The sequence below is a fragment of the Metopolophium dirhodum genome, chromosome 4, assembly GCF_019925205.1.
Source record: "Metopolophium dirhodum isolate CAU chromosome 4, ASM1992520v1, whole genome shotgun sequence".
Lineage (NCBI taxonomy): Eukaryota > Metazoa > Arthropoda > Insecta > Hemiptera > Aphididae > Metopolophium > Metopolophium dirhodum.
In genome coordinates this window covers 29157830-29179455 of record NC_083563.1, presented here as the reverse complement: position 1 = coordinate 29179455, position 21626 = coordinate 29157830, and the positions used below count along the sequence as shown (strand labels likewise).

The 21626-nt window shown below is 33.7% G+C and overlaps 1 protein-coding gene across 1 annotated transcript in view; it reads left to right on the top strand.

The window, feature by feature from the left end:
* Nucleotides 1-14894, top strand: part of LOC132942978 (reversion-inducing cysteine-rich protein with Kazal motifs) — a 47814-nt gene extending 32920 nt beyond the window's left edge. Inside the window, exons 6-15 of the mRNA XM_061011718.1 lie at nucleotides 998-1238; nucleotides 2634-2770; nucleotides 4889-5147; nucleotides 5894-6170; nucleotides 8767-9263; nucleotides 10607-10811; nucleotides 10931-11088; nucleotides 12414-12541; nucleotides 12661-12923; nucleotides 13512-14894. Coding sequence (XP_060867701.1) covers nucleotides 998-1238; nucleotides 2634-2770; nucleotides 4889-5147; nucleotides 5894-6170; nucleotides 8767-9263; nucleotides 10607-10811; nucleotides 10931-11088; nucleotides 12414-12541; nucleotides 12661-12923; nucleotides 13512-13926 — 2580 coding nt within the window. The 3' untranslated portion in view covers nucleotides 13927-14894. The remainder of the gene's footprint in view (nucleotides 1-997; nucleotides 1239-2633; nucleotides 2771-4888; nucleotides 5148-5893; nucleotides 6171-8766; nucleotides 9264-10606; nucleotides 10812-10930; nucleotides 11089-12413; nucleotides 12542-12660; nucleotides 12924-13511) is intronic.
* The last annotated feature ends 6732 nt before the right edge of the window (nucleotides 14895-21626 follow it).

Sequence of the window (21626 nt, the reverse complement as noted above, 5' to 3'; positions counted from 1 at the left end):
TATTATACATAGTTGTGTACCACTAGCGTTTGTTCAAAAACAAAAAAAAATCGCAAGCTCTCCGGCGTTTAAATTTGTCAAATTACCATTTTGTTTATTATGAATACTCGCCGTGAACAATACATCGGATCTGCAGTAAACGTTTGTGAAATTAATTTTAAAACTAAAGAACGGATTAAATTATGGTCTTTAAAATTATTCGACCCTCTGTACATATTATATTTTAATGACTATATATATTATAATAAGATTCACAAACCCAATGTCTTAGAATAAATTAACTTTACTTTTTATATAAATAATACGATACGAGAGCGAATTATAGTCGTGTAAAAGTAAATGTTTTCACATTCCTTAAAATTTATGTCAAAACAACCTCAACGATTTAACGGGAATTTTATTTCGGTACATGGCGTAGCAGTGCGTCTCAATAATCACACATGGTTCATTACGTCGACGGACAAATATAATTATACAGAGTGACCAAAATTTATATCCCGTGAAAAAATATTCTATTCGTTATTAATTATCATTAAAAATCAAACTTACCTGCTGAATGCTGATATATGCTTACATTTGTACACCTTACGTCCGTGTCTCGTCCGATCGTACGATAAACCAGGTAATTATATTATTTTTCCATCGAAATATGACGAATTCCTCAATTAAGTACTTCATTGATAAATTAATTTAAATAGTTGACACACTGACAAACGAACAATGATATAAATCAAATTCCTAGCTTCGCTGGTGTATAATATCGTTTGAAATTCAATTCTTATACATCTCGGACAAATAGTATTCTGCTTAGTAATATGCAATTGAAACCGCACTCCGCCGTTGCAAAGAGTAAAAACTCGTGTGACTGCTATAATAATCACCCTGTACATGTATAGAACGTGGGCGTCTATACGTGGGTATTTGTCAAACTCTCAGTGTATTATATATTATATATATATATCTTGTACATTATTTATGCTCACCATGTGTTTTGTAGGTCAAAGATACGTGTTGCGGTGACAAAACGGACGCCGTGCAGTGTCAAATCGCGTGCGAGAAATTCCTGGCCAACACGCCGTCCATCAACCGACACGCGGCCAACCAGGAAATCCTCGACCTGTGCTCGGCCGACCGACGGGACGCGCGTTCCGCCGCCACCGCCACCACATCGGTCGAGCTGCACCGCCGGTGTACCCGAAATACGACTGCCAGACGACCGTCATCAGACGGACACAAATGTAAGTCCGGTATAGACTATACCATACCCACATTAAAATATAGGCATCCGGAGCGGGGCTGGAGATGATCGAACATTTGCTATTCCCCCCACCCACCCCGTTGGTTTTTTAAAATACACATATAAAACGTATAGAAATACTTTTCGATTATTAGGTACTATTATATCATGTGCTGCAGTTTCGATTTATCTATTTCTATCGTTTTACTTCAGTTGACATAATAATAATAATAATATAATAGTACAATAGTATAATATAATAGGTAGTATAATACAAACACAATGACCCAGTTTGGACCTCAAATTCACCTTTTTTTAAGAAGCCTATCTTCTTCTCCTCAAAGGTCTAATCTATCTCCGTACCAAATTTCTTCACAATCGGATGAACGGTTTAAGAATGTATAAAGGACACACACACACACAGACAGACAAACAGTAATTTTTATATATTAAGATAGGTAGAAAGATATAATATATATATTATGTGAAAATGGAAATCTTTGCTACGGTTTAGCACCGAAACTACTTACTCAATCGTCATGCCGTTTATTTTAAATTAAAGAGGACATCGTGGAGTAATTTTTAGACATAAATGTAGTCCGATAAAGTTGCGGGGGTGAGAGGATGACCCTACTAAATATGGATGGAAAAAAAACAATAATGGCGCCATCTGTTAAGCGAAAAAATAAACTAAATAATAATATATTTTTGTATGTGTAAGGTTGCTATTGGTACTAAATAAGTATTAGTAGAAATTAGTATTTATTTTTTTTGTATATTTCAATATAACCATAATATCCGTTGGTTAATCGGGCAGATCACATACAAGCATATGCCTCAAGTCGAATTTTATTACATTGCCTACCAGGGTGGCTGAATTGCACTTACAGCAACTTACGCTCAAAATGAGTTGAACAATCACAATTTCTTTAAGAGTTGTCATTTTTTACGGGCAGCAAGTGTCCGGGATCAGCTAGTATATTGTATAGTATAAAATATATTATTAAAGCTTGGCCCTTATAGAAAACGTTAAATATTAACCAAAGCATTGTTTTAAATAAGTTCAAATTTCTATTTAGATAAAATTTAAATAAAAAAATGCATAGATGGTAGTATCAATATAAATTCGAATAGGTCTATTGGTCACAAAAAATGTCAATAAATAAAAGGTAGGTATCTACGAAAAAAAAAGACAAATAAAAGTTGTCTTCTGACTATATGCTCTATAAAATTAATATAAAGATGTTTCATAATACGTCAATTTTATAAACTTTGGTGGAAAAGGTGGAATAATTATTTTTGGTGAGCGGGAAAAGGTAGATTTTACCCGTTATCTGGTTACCATAACTCAATAATATCTAATAAGAACGGTTTTTCTTTTTTTTTTGCCTCGCAGACTTGCACTGTTGCAAGTTGGCCGCGGACACGCAGTGCGAACAAGCCTGTCAGGATAGTCTGCGCAGAAAATTCGACTCAGACGTAGAGGCAGTCGAGAGTTTGGAGGGCAGAGGATGCGGATCACCGTCGTTGGACGTGAGTACAGTACACACATAATAATAATATATAATATATTACACATTATATCTACCCCGTATACCAGCAAAACCGATTCCGGATTCATGATAGATTTATACACAAAATAATTAGTTTTAGATTATAAGCGGACCGATGAATGTACCTATTGATTTTACAATAATGTGAAACTCTGGTCTCTGAAGACACTTTTCAAAAAAAAAACGTTTGAAAAAATGTTTCAATTTTCAACTTCAATATCTTTCTTAATACGAAAGTAAATCTAGTTGGTACTTGGGAGTGGTAGGGGGAGAAGTAAAAATTCCCAGAACTTTTCTTAATAATTATAGAGAAAACCCAAAATTTTTACGCAAAACCAGTTTTTGACTAAATCGATTTTCTAATTGAGTTGCATTTCAAAAACAAACAACCGTAGAACATGGAATTTTAACCAAATGTTTATATTATCATTTTCTATACATGTATTGTTCTCTACTATTCAATATATTTGGCTTTTTTGTGAGCAATTCATATAATTTTCGATTTTTTTTTCTATTAATGTTGATAACACTTTTCTCTCGGTCAAAAAAATTATTCGTATGCAATGGTTTATCGCTGAATTCAAATTTAATACATACATTAAAGTGACATTTTCAATGACGTGCTACACTCGACACCCACCGTACAACAGAGCAAATATTTACTTTCCCACTTTTTTTTTTCTAATGTTAACAGTCACTGACAAATATATGGCTATAAATAGATACCGATTCGCACTTAACTATTTGCAATATAGGTACCTCGGTAGCCAAAGACTAAAATATAATAGTATTCATTCTAATTTCTTAATCGTTTTCTAAACAAAATAGTAAAGGACTTACGTACAAATCAACTATTTTCTAACGGTTCTATATCAAACACGCGGCCCTCGGCTCGTTTTTTTATGGCCCGTAGATAGCAATACTAATGAACAATTAAAAAATTAATAAAATAATTCTACAATAATAAAATTGTAAATTATTTTCCTTTTGTGTCACAACTGTGTTAGTGAGAGGTATATATTATTATGTTACTTTTTTGTCTTATCTTCTGATAAACAGTATAAATGAATAAGCATTGTATAGTACCTATTGCAATATTACATGTAATAGTAATGAATACAATTAAAAATGTGTATAAAATGTTTTTTTTGATACAATTTGTATGTGCTGCCCGCATGGTAAACTATTTTATTTAATTAATATATTTGGCCCAATTAATACTTTGAGTTTGATATACCTGATCTAGATTCTAGGTATATTGTACATATAGCCATATAGGTATATGTGAATATGACACATTTATTTCAATTCTGTAATGTAGACTGCTATCGTGGAAAATCTGATAGTTATAATTTAAGACATAATCACAATTACTGTATATGTATAATTTTAATGACCATATCAAATTTCAAAGACGATTATTAAATAGTAACAAAGTGGTATGGTTGATATTGTACCTAAATTGTGTTGTTTTGTGAAATTGACAGTCTTAACAATTAACATAATAATTGATTATTATTCACTTCATTTCTTCGATAGTCATTGATTCAGTGTAAGATAATATATCTTAAAAAGTATATATTCATAAACGATACGCTTTAATGTATTCTTATAATTTTAATCACATCATTCATATTCATATATGGTACCTATACTAGTTGTTAAACATGTTTTTTAAATACCTAATCTTGTAATTTTTTTTTACAAAATACCCATGTTAAAATTTGGACAAGTTTAAAATATCATTATTATCACATTTGCATTAATCTTATATACTAGGTAGGTAATTAAGCCATAAAATATTCTTAAAAGTAACTATATTACCATCTGTGAAATTATATTTAAGTGCCTACATGTATCATTACATACACACATAGTAACTGATTTTCTCATAACATTAAATGTAATATTATTATAGGTACTTATGACGTCCATTCGTTCACACGTCGAAAATGTACAAACCAAATAAAAAATGTAACTGTATATTATGACGAAAACCAAATCGATCATTCTCTTGTTCTTAGAAATAATCTATCATACACATTTTAGGTATAGGTAATATTTGACATGTCAGGTTTCATCGATTATTCCATTTTAGGACCGGTTTTGGCAATGTTTCTTGCAAAGCGAACGGGCTGAGCAGAAAGATACGTCGGCGCCGGCACCGATGTCACAAATAGAGAAACTCGGCATGGACAGCGTGAAACTGCACTGTTGTGATAAAGCCACGATAGCGGGATGCCGCAAGCTTTGCTTAAAGACGTTCACTAACGAATGGTCTTCGTCGTGGAACGACTTCAACTCCGAATGTTTGTCGCATCCCAACGAAGATCAATTGCTCAAGTGTTTGGACGACGGTAAGCAACGTTATACACTGTAATTTCCGCAGTTTATTGTTTATTTGATCATATATTGTATATTTATATATAGTTTATATAGAATTATTATTGTACAGAAACGTCTAGAAAAATTTATTAAACGACATAATAATGCTACTGAAATCCTAATGATATTATTACACAATGATTTATGACATTCAAGTCACCCAGATGCTTGTTGTACGAGTTATGTTTTAATATTTAAATTTAAATCTTAAGCCATAGCCAGTATACCATGGCGGCCTGAACGTGAAAAATTGGATATTAAAAATGAAAATAACATGTCCCGGACTAAATAGGGTTATTGTCTTGATCTCTACAATTAACACAACTATTAAAAACTATTTCTAATGGTGGACATATCGAGATTCACTTGGAATTTATAGATCTACATAATATATTATGAAGGGCCCAAAACTGCAATATAACGTAATTCGATTTTTTTTCGGACAAGTGGTCGTCGTTCTCGAACAACTGATTAATATATTGTACAATGGGGATATACTTACTGCGTTTTGTGTAATACGTTTTTTCCTTCAGACGTCAGTTGTTATGACCATCTGTTATTATGACCTATTCTTCCTGTTGCCCTGGACGTCGTTATAAGCGATTTCCCCTGTATCTATATACGACATAAACTATCGTGTAATGTGCAAACGATTTCCACGACCCTGCACTAGCACCGGACGCTTTAAAAACCGTTTGCTCTTTGTCCCTCAAAACAGTCGAAGAACCGTGCGATCTGGGCTGCGACGGACTGAACTACTGTACGGTGTTCAACAACAGGCCTACGGAGCTGTTCCGGAGTTGTTCGCCGCAGACGGACGACGCTGCCCACTACGACGTGACGCTGTGGCGTCAGCGCGGCACCATCACGCTGTTCAACTACGAGCTGCCGCTGAAGAACATCACAAAGTGCTTGCCCGATAGCTGGAAGGCCGTCGCCTGCATACTGCAGATACGACCGTGCACCAGGCAATCTCACGTCAACAAAATTTGTAGGCAAGTAGAATTTTACACAGTCGATTGTAAGGCATACTATACATAGGTTATGGTGGGAGGGGGTGAACAGGGAACCGTTGCCCCGGGCGTCTGATTTTTTTTTTAAATGTTCATTGCGAAACAATTAAGACATAAACAATATTATCTTCCTCCAATTTTAACTTATTTTACTTAATTTATTACAAGTTTTGTAATTCGTTATACCATATAAATAGCTGTATTGAACATCGAAAGTGATCTATAACCTCCAATATCAATTATGACAGTATATAATTAAAGAATTAGCCACAGTCCAGGAAGAACATCTGAATTTACTCCTATGTTCAATCGATTATCAAAATTGTGTTTAAAACTAATTAGTTAATTTTTTTTCCCTGGGCGACAAATTACATAATATGGCCCTGGGAGAAAGTTCAAACTATAATATATTTTTAGGGGGGAAACTATATATTTTATACATAATATGTACTTTTTTTAGACCATTAGAATATTTATGATATAAAAGTATATTATTGCCCAGTAGGGCAAATTTATTGTTAGGTGGTCAATTATTCGCCTTTAAATTTAAACCAACGAAAATAAAATATACAAAGCTGTTGAACGTAAATTTGCGATTGTATAAACTTCTAAAACGCAAAGACATGTATAGACAACAAATGCTAAGATCCTCTTAATATTATTTTCGATTTGTCGTCAATTGTAAGCCGATAGACGATAGTCTTGTAGAGACATGTAGGTTGAAGAAGAAACAAACATATTTACGCGATAAAAATTAGTATCAAATTTATAAAACTTTATTATCCGGGGCATTTCGTGTGTTTTTATTAATATTAAAATTTTAAAACCTATTATGAGCATTTTAAAGATGTAATACTGTATATATAGTTACAGACTTTACAGTTATAACTCGCCAATAAAATTTCAATTAAATATCAATAAAAGCCTACGCGATGCCCTGGATAATATATTTTTTTGTAAATATTGTAAGATAAGCCAATTCACTATAACCCGCGACAACACAAAATTGATTCTTCTGAACGTGTCATGTTGTTTTTACGTTTTTCTCAACGGACTTCGCTAACGAATGTTTGCGTTCAACAAGACTACAGAGAGTTATGTCTTCCAACCGTCGATAACACGTAGGATCTACGAATATATAGTTTATAAATAACGCGAGCGTATAGTTTCGTTTTTGCCATTCCATCGATGTACTGCGATAGCTGCGTGGCGGTGTCGTTTTCATAAGTCGACGGTCGGACTTCAAACGGTCAGAACGGAAAACCAAAAAAATTATAACCCAACCCCGACGCGGTTTTAATGTCTGCATCCGAACGGCACACATATAATATTATACATATAGGTATAGTTGTATCGAATTTATATAGCACGCGTTTTGCCTTCGATGCAGACTAAAAATCTGTCATCTATGTACTTGATAATAACATATTATATACTATTTTAAACTATCGACGTGGTCGTATTCCTCGAACGATTTCAAACTTATGCATAAGTATATATATATATATACTATTATGTACGCACAATATTCACGTCCGTGGCTATCCGCCAGCCACGATGTTTTATTGCGAACACGCGCGTTTATATATCGACGGAAAACGCTAAACAATTCGTATCGATCGGCCACTGCTCGTGCGTCTCGTATACTATACATGCAATAAAGCTGTTGGCAAGCACGACCGACGTCTGTGTCGTTCCCCACACGGAGGTCTTGATTTATTGTTATTATTTCGTCGGATCACGAGCTATATATATATATACGTCGGCCGAGCTGCGTAATACGACTACAATATTATACGCATTTGTGCTCGCCGAATACTAAACAACGCGTCACTGCAGCCGGTTTAGGTTATCGAAATATTTGTCGGTATTGTCACGTCTCAAGAATCGATCACCGTCCGCGTGATTATTCCCTCTCGCCGAGCTCCTAAACTTTGACCTAATATAATAATTATTTTAATATCCAACCATAGATAAAGGGCTGCAGGACCTGTGATGACCTAGTGACACAGTCTATATACTTCTATGTAATAATATATCGGGAGGGGAAAATGTATACTCACGAAAATATTACCCTATCGGCCTAACTTAACTTCCCAGTCAAAGTATGGATAACGAAAGTTCAGCTATCAATTTCGATTCATCGGCTTCTGCCATTTTTGCTATATCTACGCTAACGGTATTACCGTGCGCCGCACATACCAGTGACCATGCCCAGTGGTAAAATTTATATGAAAGCCCAGACAATTAAAAAATGATCACTCGCAATAATAATTTCACAAATCGGTCACTTAAATTACATATTTTATCATGGCCGCAGGCATAATAATTATGTACGTACACAAAATATCTGGGAAGCAGTAGCAGGTGTCAAATATTGCTCATTTATAACGTTATCATAGTGTTTGACACCGCGATCTGCATACAAATATTCGTGTAGGTCATCTATGTATGGATAATGTCTATAATATGATACATATGTTCCCCCCCCACTCAACACACGCTAATGTATACCTGCAGACACGTGGTCGTTACAAATCACATTTAATATAACCTCTTGTTTTTGTGCGCAAAACAGGGACGACTGTCTGGAGCTATTGAGCACGTGCCTGGACTGGACGAACTCGGCGCCAGGGCTGTCGGCGAACGCCCTTTGCGCACGGCTGTCACCCAACTCCGGGCCTTGCGTGCCGCTCGGAGCTTTCGCGGAACTCGGGGCACCCCGGCCGCCGCCGCCGCGACTACAGACGGAACTACAGCACGCGGCGGTAGAAGACTTACCGGAGGTGACCACCCCGTGCAAGCGGAACCCTTGCGCACCGGGCTCGGTGTGCCTGGTCAACCGCGGTTGCAGGATCGGCCGCGGGTGCAAGCCGTACCGATGCGTGGCCGGGTGCAAGGCGGGCGAGGTGTCGCACTTCCTCTTGCCGGAAGACTCGTACGCCCGCATACCAACGTTCAACGGGCAAAAGGGATGCGTCAAGGTCTGCCTGTGCACCAAGCGGGGCATCGAAAAGTGCCAGCAGGTGCCCTGCTCGCAGATACAGTCCTGTTGGCTAGTCGGCAAGCCGATCGGTGAGATATTGTGTTTATATACAACCTATACGAGTTACTGGAAATTCAGTGGGGGTGACGATAGTGTTCCTCTAAAATATGAGCTCGAAACTTGTTAATTGTTCTATTGTGTCGTCAATTTGTTTTAAGAACCGACGTGAAACCTAAGCAAATTCCCAGACAGCATTTGCAGGAAACGATAATGTTCTAAATGCATTTTAAACCGTGTTTCAACAACGATAATATTTTTAAAATAGTTTCAAAAATATATTTTTCTAAATTCAGTCTGAAAACTGAGTACCTATTATTCTTTTTTCGTATTATACTAAATGGATATTCTGCTATAGGGAAAATTCATAGGTGCAATTAGAGGGTCGCTAGGGAGGCTCGGGCCTGCGCCTCAGAAAAAAATCAGACTATTAACTATATATAGTTATTATATATAACTAAATAACTGTTAAGTATTCTTATAGCAATTTACAAATAACGAAGATACATAATATTATGCACAATTTTTTTTTTATAGACTTTTCGATTTAAAAATTAAACATAATTAGATATTTAAACGAAAAATAACAATTCTAGTTATTATTCGTAGGTTATAGGTATCAGAGTAGTAAGTCACTAAACATACGCAATACTTTTTTCAAAATATTTAGACTAATTTCAAGCTAATATATTTATATATTACGGTCTACGATTCTATTTTATATTAAAAATTTTCTATGTGTCAGTATTAAGTCAGCTGGTATTTACTAACTTATTTTAAGTCTCAAATCCCGGTTACAACAATTGCGGAAGGTTAAATATTTAGAATAAGAAGATATTTTTTTTTGGAAAAATATAATGCATTACATTGTTTGAACAAATTACATAAAAACGCTTTCATTAAAATATAGAAATCAACCAATTAAATCGGACAGCCTGTTGATTGTTGAATACTTCCGTTCCACGGACGCCATCGCTCGGTATAGGCGTATATTATACCTAATCCTAATTTGAGATATACTGGTTATCCATCGTTTTGTAAAAAAGGCTTTCAAATTGATTTACAAAACGACTATGTATTTAAAATAGCTAAAAAAAAAACCTATTCATGTAGGTATGTACACTTTTAGAACTAATTTTATACTATTTTATACATATATTATAATATTATTATCTATAATTCATAAGATTACGGTTCATTATGATTTATGATATTACCGTTTAGAGCGGTACAGATTATTTTTACTAGTCGTTAAATATGACACCACACACCAGGTCACCTTATCAAAGTCGACGAATAACCAGTATATAATCGCGATTACAATAATATTATATATTTAAATGAATCACCAACGGTCGTTTGTTCGGTGTTACAGACCACGGATCCACGTTCGAGATGGACTGCAACACGTGCAACTGCTTCGCCGGCGAGATCACTTGCACGAAGAAACACTGCGAACCCGCGACGGTAAACGGCGTGTCCCGGTACAGGCACACCGGACTGCCGTGCAACTGTGCCCCACACCACGTGCCCGTCTGTGGTTCTAACGGCAACACGTACCCCAACTCGTGTTTGGCCAAGTAAGTGTAATCCTCGCCGACTGGCTTATGACGGGATATGGTTTACATACCGGCATACCGCCACCCGTGTAAATACGCGTGCAATAATTATTATGATGTGTCTATTCCGCGTTTTCCAGGTGTGCCGGCCTGTCGGACGTGGACCTCAAGTTCGGCACGTGCTGGAACGATGATCCGTGCGCCGGCGACAACGCTTGTCGTTCGGACGAGAGGTGCGTGCCCGCCCGTCAGGTGTGCTTGTCCATGTTGAAGAAGTCTTGCGTCCAATACAAATGTGGTAAGCTATGCTCGCAACGAATCGCGGACATTTTCACCAGGCTGTTTTCGGTGTAGTAGGACATTTTCCCCCAGATATATTTTCGATGTACTATTTAACAATATAATATTATTATTCAATGTGCCTATTGACTAATATTTTCAAATATTTTCATAAATACCTATAATAAATTATAGATGTATATTTTTGATAAACTGAACTACTATTGAATCAAATTCACAAGGAATTATTAAATTGTTAAATGTCCATTTACCGCTCGCAACGTGTATAGGCCATAATAATTAATATATAAGGGCTGTCTCAAAAGACACAAAAATACGATGCCTATTAAAAAGCTTTTATGAATTTACGACAAGGCATGAAATTTGTTTTTTTCCATCCAAATACCATAAGGTTTTCCCAATATCAAAACTGAAAAATAAAAATCAAATCAAAACTAATGCCGTTAAAATGTATATCGGCTACGGTGAAATATCTATAATATTCATATATTTTATGAAATAAAATTTAACTTGACGAGTTTATTCACGTTAATTCAATAACATTATACTGCATATTACATTATACTTAAATATACTTACACTAGCTGATCCCGTGCACTTCGTTGCCCGTTAAATGTACCAACTCTATTTGACTCAAACTTTGTTCAATTCGTTATTTAATATTCGGTGTATGGTGTTCGAAATGTATCTTATCTTTCTGTTTCCTGGAATAAAAATTCTGATTCGCAGCAGTATATTGTCAGGTAGGCAATTTACCTGTGGTAGGTCGCGGACCCAGTGCTGTTTGTACGTAAGTGTAGGATTTAACTCTAAATTATCGAAGTTATACCAAGTTAATTTTGATATTATAATATAATTCGAATTGATGCCAGCTTGTACCTGATCCTCCCGAATAACCAATGGCAACCAATAATAAATAATTACTAATTTCTACTGTAGAGTGTAACCAATGGCAACTATTAATAAATAAAAATAAAATTTCCAATTTCCATCTTGAACCTCAATGTCCCTGTTTGAGCAGCTATTTAAAATGCGAATTTCGAAAAATCCTTTCTTAGTGCGCCTATACATAGTAATAAGTACATTTACTGAAAATTTCATATCCATAGCTTCAGCAGTTCCGGCTAGGCGATGATGAATCACCCAGGACATGTCTTTTTATATATATAGATAATGTATAAAATAAACTTAGGGTTCCCTTAAAAAATTTCAAATACCCACATGTGTTTCCCCAATACTCCATATGAGGTCAATTCCACGAAATATAATATACTACATCATATTAATAATACTCAAAACACTCACATGTACCTACCTATACAGTTTCAGAGAAGACATCGTGCGAGGACGCACCTAAAGGCATAGTGTGCGACACGGACGACGGCGAACACTCAAACCTGTGCCACCTGTTGCGGTCTGGGAAAACGCTAGCATACAGCGGTCCGTGCCTGGTAAGTCCCCGGGGATGACACCACCGACCGACCCGATGCTCGGTCTTCGCTAACCTGTTGCGTGACTAAAATGAACCCTTGACCTATATTAAACCTGACATTTTGTTTCCGGCTTATAGGTGGGATGCAACTCGACGGGACGCGTTTGCGGCGTGGACGGCAACACTTATCCGTCTGAGTGCGCGGCCTTTGCGGAATCAACGAGCGTCGACTACCCGGGACCGTGTGCGTCTTCCGGGTTCATCGGGCACAACGGTCGTCCCTACTGCGCGGCTAAGGGTGCGGTAGACTGTCCGAAACTGCCCCACCAAGGATGTCTGGGCATCACGCCACCGGGGGCCTGCTGTCCCAAGTGCGCCGGAGCTCTGCAAATACTCTTCAGGTATGTGCACCCCGTAAACATATTAATAACCAAATTGTTTCAAAACATTTTTCCAATGTGGAGGTTCCTAACCTACTCCTCCACTTATCGATAAAAGTGGATAAAAAGTAGGGAATTCCCAGTACTTTTCTTTATAATTTGAAAAAAATAACAAAAAAAATAACGAAAAAACGGATTTTTTTTACAAAACTCCGGTTTATAATCAAATTGATTTTTTTTTATTATACTTATTGAGACAAAAATCAACATAATATAGACATGAAATCTTCACTAAATACTCATAATACATAGTATTTAATAGAAATTAAATAATTTTCAAAAGCAAAAATCTATTTCACCTTTTCAGCTATTTATGGATAATTTAAGATTTTTTTGGTTAACTTTTCCATTTGTATTGTTAACGTTTTTGTATCTCCATCAATCATTCTGCATTTCAGGTATTAAAAATTAAAGTCGTAAAAAGTTTTTTTTCCTCCAAAAATCCGATAATCCACAGTAGTGTTCACTGTAGTCTCGAATAGATAATGTAATATGGCATCACACCTATAACATAATAAAATAATATGCTTGCTTTGAACGAATTTCCAGTCAAAAACAAGTCGACCGAGTGATGCATACGCTGAAAAGGCCATCGGTGAACGCGTTGAACACGAAGTCTGTTCTCCGGGCTTTAGACAGGCACGTGCTTGTGGCCGAGTGCGTGGTCCGTGGCCACCTGACCATGTACCAGGACCTACTGGTGCTCGTCGAGTCCACCGTCCGTAACCCGACCAGGCTCCAACTTGAGGCGTGCATCAGAGAGTCGGAGAAGTTGTCCACGCTAGTGGAGACGTCCAGTCCCAGGGTCATGATTGACCTGAGTCTCAGCACGCTCATCTCTGCCAGTCCAGTGCACGAGATGGTCACCGACGGCGATGCCAGCGATGCCGCCACCACCTTCGATCTTCGGACCCACGTCGCCGCCACAATCACGTCGCTGATTCTGACACTGCTCATTCGTTAAAAAGAAAATAATAATCCGACTGAATTTTTTTATTGTTTATTATTTTTTTCATTTCATTTTTATTTTCGCATTTTACTTAGCTCGTACGAATATATTATATTGTTTGAAAACATTTCTTTAATAAGTAAAATAGTTTATGTGCATATTGTAATATCATTATTATTACAGAAGGTACCTAGTAATTTTATTGTATTTAAAACGATTACAATATTATATTGTTACTATATGCGATGGCTGTGATAACAAAACATTATTCTTACGTGCCTATTTTATACATTGTTGAAATGTTGTTCTTGTATTAAATAACATTTATTTTTATTTTTATTACCTATTATTATTATTTAATTGTATTATAATCACAAATGTATATAATATGATAATATATATTTTACTGTTGCAACAGATAAAAAATATAAAAATTTGAATTAAAGAAGGTTATTCATTAAAATATTATTTCCTCAGCCGCTCAAAATCACGCATGACAAACAATAATATCTAAACTTTAATATTAGTTCAACAACTCAATTCACAACGTATACTTCTTATTGGTTATTTCTTATTACTTTACACCAATATATTTTCGCATAAACTAGCAGTATATGCTTGACAAGTCATGCATTCTTCACATCGTATTTCATCCCTTTAAAGTGTTAAATAACTGTTAATTAATATATAATATAAAAGTATTTAAAAAAAAAAAACTACAAACTTTCAAACTATTATCAATCATTCGTTTTCCAATGCATAGCTTAACGATTATACTAATATTGTTTCTGACCAGAACATTTGTGGTTATTAATTCACATTAATTGTATATGTGGTGTACCTAATAATGGGTTTTTTATTATTATAGGCTTTTAATTATTATTTTAATATGTTCTAGCATGATTACTTAAAATAATAATATATCAATACACTTAAGATGTATTTTCAAATAAACCAAAAAATCAACGTTTGATTTGCATCACTATCGACAGCTAATTTTATATTAACCTTGTTATAATATGTAACACTACTTTCGCCAATCTAATGCTGTATCATACCTAATCTAAATCAAAACTAATACTATTCAATTATAGCATAGACACGTACATCAATATACTTGAAAAGGATTTTACTGGTTAACAAACTAAAACTATAATACTATTTTAGTATAAACAATTCATAAAAGTTTTGAAAACTATATAATAAATTTACTCCATAAAGTAAGTACTTACCTAATACTAATTTAAAAAAAAACTATAATTTATAAAAAGTGCATCAAAAATTGCCAATTCATTTTCTACCATATAATAGTAATTTATTATTTAATAAATATAATTGAAAAAAAATACAGGCCGAAGATAAAATAATTCTTCGAACTGCCAATGCAATATTTATGAAGCAAAATAAGTTCATTATTTGCCATACTAAAAACACATTAACACAAAATAGGTTCAATGTGACTGTTACAATTTTCCCGAACGGCATCTATCCGGTTGTTCAACTCGTTCTGAAAATGTATAGTAGCATGCAAGCCCAGATGCTATTGATTGGCTGGCTGCCGTTAGAATTTTATATTAGTTAATTGAATATTCAGTTTCTATATTTTAGCAATCTTACAATAATCTTTAAAACTTCAGACATTTTCATTTCCATTAATGGATAAGGTAGCACCCTAGCTGTTTCGTTTTTTTGCTGGTGTATGTTGGGAAATTAATGTTCTCTCTATATATAAATTATATTTGTTTTAATAAAATTACGTCAACGAATGAATTACATACATTATAAGATTTTTTCATATAAATAGTATGAATATAGAAAATTTAAATATTGAATTTACATCGCTATATCTTATCAATTTATATTATACTATATATTTTATATTATCAGCATTTTGATCTATTGCATAATAAATTATAAGACTCAATATTTTTCCAAACACATCTTATTTTTACGTTAAACTGTTATACTTTATATGCCTGTAAGTTGTAACTATACTCTATAGTATATACTATTATGTATTATATTATACAAATTTATACTATTTTATTCGCATATTTCTTATTCAATTGGGTAGTAAAAAGGACATACCTATACATGGTTGTAAGATTTCATTATACATTTGCATTGTTTTCGGTTTTAGTTTATATTAAATATTAATGTAACTTATCATAGCATGGGCGAGTTTTATCGGTGAAGCGTTCTGTCTTACATTTGCTGACTCATTAAAAGTAACTATGACGATCGTCCACGGTATACTTAATTTATTTTCGTCTTTAAAGAACTTAATGCTGATACTTCTGTAAAATAAGAAAAACAATAAATATTCATAAATTACTTAAATGTTATATACTTATATTTATGCAGTACATTTTATATTTGACTAGCTGAATATCTCGGCTTGACCCGTGTGCAGTTGTTTTGTATTGGCAAATCCTATATAGTATTATAGTATATAGCATATACGCTTTATAATAGGTGTATCTCGGTTTGAGTGTATCTCAGATTTAACGTACCTCAGTTCATGGACAAATCAGGGTCAGTCTATCTAGCTTTGTGAAATAGCTCGACCTAGATGGGCAACCACAAGTCACGGATTGGATTTTTGAACATGTTTTTGATAAACCAAACATTAATTATTTTACTTTTTATCCTCTAAACTTTTATGACATCTCTAAAAACAATCTTTAAGATTTTCGTCAAATTCAATTGAGTAGTTTTTGAGTAAATAAGCTACACGTGTACATTTGGTTTTAAGATAGGTATGTTTCTTTATTCGAGGCTATAATCGTGAAAATTTGATGCATGCTTATATGTGATCTGCCCGAGTAACCAATGTCAACCATTTATATGTTATATACCTACCTACAACAAAAAAATAATAATAGTTTCTACCATTACTATTATAATCTGCAATCAATGCATCCATTAGTAAACAAAAAAAAAATGTTTCCACCTTGAATCTCAAAATCCATGTTTAACCCCCTCTTTAAAATGCGAGTATCTGAAAATCTTTTCTTATTGCACATCTAGATCATTAGATGAACCACTATTTCAAGTTTCAAGTTTTGAACGTTTTGTAGTTTTTGAGTTAAAGCGATGAATGAGTGAGTGAGTGTGTGGTATTTGACGTATATATTATAATTTATAATATTAAATATATAGATTCATTTATAGTTTATTCTTGCGCACGAGCATTTTTTAAACCCATGCGTAGTGATTTTCAGTGTGCCATATCATAAACATTATGGACGGCGCATTAGGTAGGCAATTTAGGGGCACTTAGGAATAGTATTCATCCGATATTTGAAAATTTAATACATTTGATGTTTAATACAATATAGTACTTAACACATTCAACGCCAGCGTTTACACGTCATAGCAAGATTTTAGAATTAAGCCACTGACCATTCGTTAATTTCGAATATATTTCAGTGTCGTTTTATAAATGTAGCTTCTATTGTAAATATCTGAAATTAAAGGTGGCCATAGGGAACAGACATTTATACTAACATTTACTATGCATGATAACATTTTCAATGGATTAATTTTAAGCTATTGCCTATTTAAATAATGTATCTATTTACACCGTTCTACGGTATATCGGTATTTATTTTTTTCCTTGTGGCATCGCCACAGGGGGGGCTGTTTGCAAATTGTTTGGCTTCTATACAGCATTGTTTATTGTACAAAAAAAACATGGTGAAAATGTACAACCCGTACACCAGAGAAATACCCTTACAGAGCCGCACGCAAGACTTTCCATATTGGCAGCTATGACAAGCGCAAGCTCTGAGAAGGTTTACATTCAGAGTATAAATGCTTAAGACAATCTTGAATATTTTTGGCTATCATTGTTAATTTCTTGACTTTGAGGCCCGCCAGTCCCGAAGTCTTGTTGGTAGTTGATGCGCCAGGTCATAATGTTATCGATTAATAAATTATTTCCAGAGCAATAAAGTTCCGACGTTTTAAACATTTGAAATTGGGGGAAAATATAAGATAATAAATTTAGATACCAGTAGATACCTGTAAATCTCAGCCATCCATACACGCATACATGCATACATCTCAAAAATGTACGAACTTTAAATTTGGAATAGTGGTTCCTCTAATGATGTAGATGTGCAATAAGAAAGGATTTTGATAACCGAAAATTGAATTTTAAAGAGGCGCACAAAGTGCAGGGATCAAAACCGGTTAAAACTGCGGTTTTTTAGTATTCGAACACCGAACCGGAACCGAAATCAAAAGCTTTATAACACCGGTTAAAATACCTTAACTGAAACCTAAAATCTTAAAAAAACCGTTTACAAAACCATGTTACTGAAAAACCGATTAAAATTAAATACTATTATCGATTTCTTCAAATTGTATAAAGTTAATTAACATTACCCATATTATTATTTATTTATAATTCTAGTTAAAACGAGTATTTTTATGGTAATAATTAATCCCGGTGAAATTAAGTCAATTTAGCACCCCCTAAAAATCGTTAGGTGTTCAAGTCCCATTGAATCACAAAAAAACCTTGAGCTTAAGCACCCCCTAGTATAAATATCTAGTTGCGCCAATGCTGCGGATATTAATCTTAGGAAAACAACAAAATCAGAAAATCGTTGTACGAGAATTTGTTTATTTACTGGTTTTCAGCATTGAGCATGCTTAACCACATAAGTACATAAAAACAAAAAAAAAATGAAAAAAATGTTGTGCTGTAAAATAGAAAAGTTCCAATGTAAACTCTGTCACGAAAACCTGTTTTTACTTTTTAGTGTTAACTCCGCCAGGAAGATTCAAGAAATGAGTTATACTTCGAGTTGGTGTTTTGAATTAGTAACCCGTCGGGTCCCGATGTATAAGAAATGTTGTTGATGCCTACAACATTGCATAAAAATATGACTGGCCTTTGAGTAGTTTGAAAAATGGTCGACATCTTAAGAATGTGTATCCTCACTGTACTAAATATCAAACTGAAAATAATTGTTATTCGTTGAACGAAAAAAATATATTTGCTACAATATATCATAAAAACAACTTTTAAAACCAAAACGTCCAAAACCGGAAACAGACATTGAAAATGCTATATATTTTGTAATAATTAAACAGCATATTTAATTTCATTAAATAGGTTAAATATTATTAAATAGATACTTTATTTTGTTGTGTTTTGTACGGGTTTCTTAGCAACTACACTACGTCGATTTGTGTTAAGTCTCAAATTATTATCAATATGCATTAATGCATTAATATTAGAATAGGTTTGTATGAATATAATCGCGGTTATTCTAATAATTTGAAAACAAGACTAACAGTAGTAATATTATGGTCGCTACATTCGTTAGAATCGCGGACATCCCCCCCCCCCGATATATTTTTGATGCGGACATTTTCCCACCATTTTTAAAGTTTACTATTTAATAATATAATATTATTATTCAATATGCCTATTGACTAATATTTTCAAATATTTTCATAAATACCTATAATAAATTATAGATGTATATTTTTGATCAACTGAACTACTTGAATCAAATTCACAAGCAATTATTAAATTGTTGAATATTCAAACTGGTACAGTTTTAACAAAAAATAAATATGTACAAAGGCAAAACAATATAAGTTAAGAAATAACAAAAGAATCAGAATTCAAATGTTTTTTACAAAATGTGTCATTTTTATGTCGGAATTTTTAACAATTTTTATTAATTATTAATTATATTTTACTTTATACCTACTTAATTTATTTTTTATTTTTTATTGTTTCAAGTAAGTAGTTCAGTCGATCAGACATATACATTTATAATCTATTATATTAAATTTATGAAAATAAAAACTATTTTATGTATTTTATATTTTATTTAAAAAAAAATTTCATATTAAATAATAAATTATATTGTATTAGTAAGTTCAACATTATTAGTCAATAATTAACTTTTAAAAAATAATGGGAGGGGGGGAGGGAAATGTCCGCATCAAAAATATAAATATATCGGGGGGGGGGGGGGGGAATGTCCATTTACATATACAGTATATGTATATATTTTATTGTTCTACGTCGATAATCAATTGTTTTTATCGAATTAAAAGTTGAGCGTAAATCCACGATAATTTAGAATGTCTGTATATATTGCGTCAAAATCTTCAATTTGCAAATTATTTTGTAGTTAAAAAAAATAATAACATCTTTAATATCCATTCTGGACCACTGGACGAGTAATATGACTAATACATATATAGTATAAGCATAAGCAATATTTATAAATTATAATCAATGCTTACACTATATAGCGGTCACCTACAACTATTGGGTACGGCTACACTTCTAAATTAAATTTCGGACAGTTTTGATATTATTTCAAGAATATTCAAGGGAATGCTTTCTAAAATATTATTGCCTATACCTATATTTAATTATTGCACAACTTATAGTTATATCTAAGATCGCAACCGTTTCTAAAAGTATAGACTATAGGAGATACCTAAATACAACTTGCAGACAAACCACACGTAAACGTAATTACTATTATGCATTATTATAGGTATTATGTGTAAAGAATTTGGTAAATATCACTTATCTACACAGAATTTATATTGCAAACCGTTAATTTTCTTTGTCGTATTGCGCGTTCTTACCGTGTTCGAGATAGGTACGCGTTGTCAAGTGTCTACAATAATAGTGTTACATACCTATATACACAGATTATACAAAATTAGAAATATTCAAATTCCTAAGCTGAAAAATGTAGGAATTTACAGAAAATTATATCGCACGTGGCGGACAAATTAGGTATATCTTAACGTTTGACTTGAGATTGGATTTACAGAGACGCTTGTACAATTTGTAAACATTATTCACATAGGTATCTATTATGTACCTATAGGTACAACCCCCGTCCAACTTATTAGTAAGATTTTCTTCGCTATCGTTCGAGAGAGGTGCAGTGCTATGGGTTTAAAGCAAACCTACACATACTCACGACCTGACTTGACACCAGGCGGGTTTGAGGGGAGCGTGGTTATTTTGTTCACACCTGTTTTTTGGTAAAACGCTTTTTTTTATATTTGCCACAAATAAAACAAAAGCGCCAATGAGTGTATTACAAACCTAAGATTGAATCAATATTCTGAATTTCATGTTTGATGTTTGTATTTGTATTGCATTTTAAATACATTATTTCTGACAATTGACCAACTATGGTGAGAAACTTGACTACAGAAATATTATATTAATCTATAGAACAGTAGCGGGCTAGGTGACGTGTCCCCACAGTCCCATCTGAAAAGATATGATTTTCTGGCTGTGGCACTGATATAATACATAAAGAAGAAATCATAATACAAATATAATTATTACAAGACACAATGTTGTTGTTTTCGCATATTACAATCACCGAACATGCACTAAAAGTCATAATCATCAAATCGTGTTAAATAAGAAATCACAAAATTTGATAATTTCCCAACAAAATTTCGAGAAAAATAATGTCTAAAAATTGCATTCCTAGTTGTTTATATTTTAAATCTTATAACCTTCAGTCACTTTAGGCATGTATACTGCTCAACTGCTATACATAGGTATTTTATACTGATATCTAACTATAGGTAGGTACGCAATTTGTCTGGTAATGATTTAAAATATTGGCCTTCGAACATTTTGGCACAGACACTAAAAAACTGAAACGACAAATCGAAAATATAATAATACCATAAAAAAC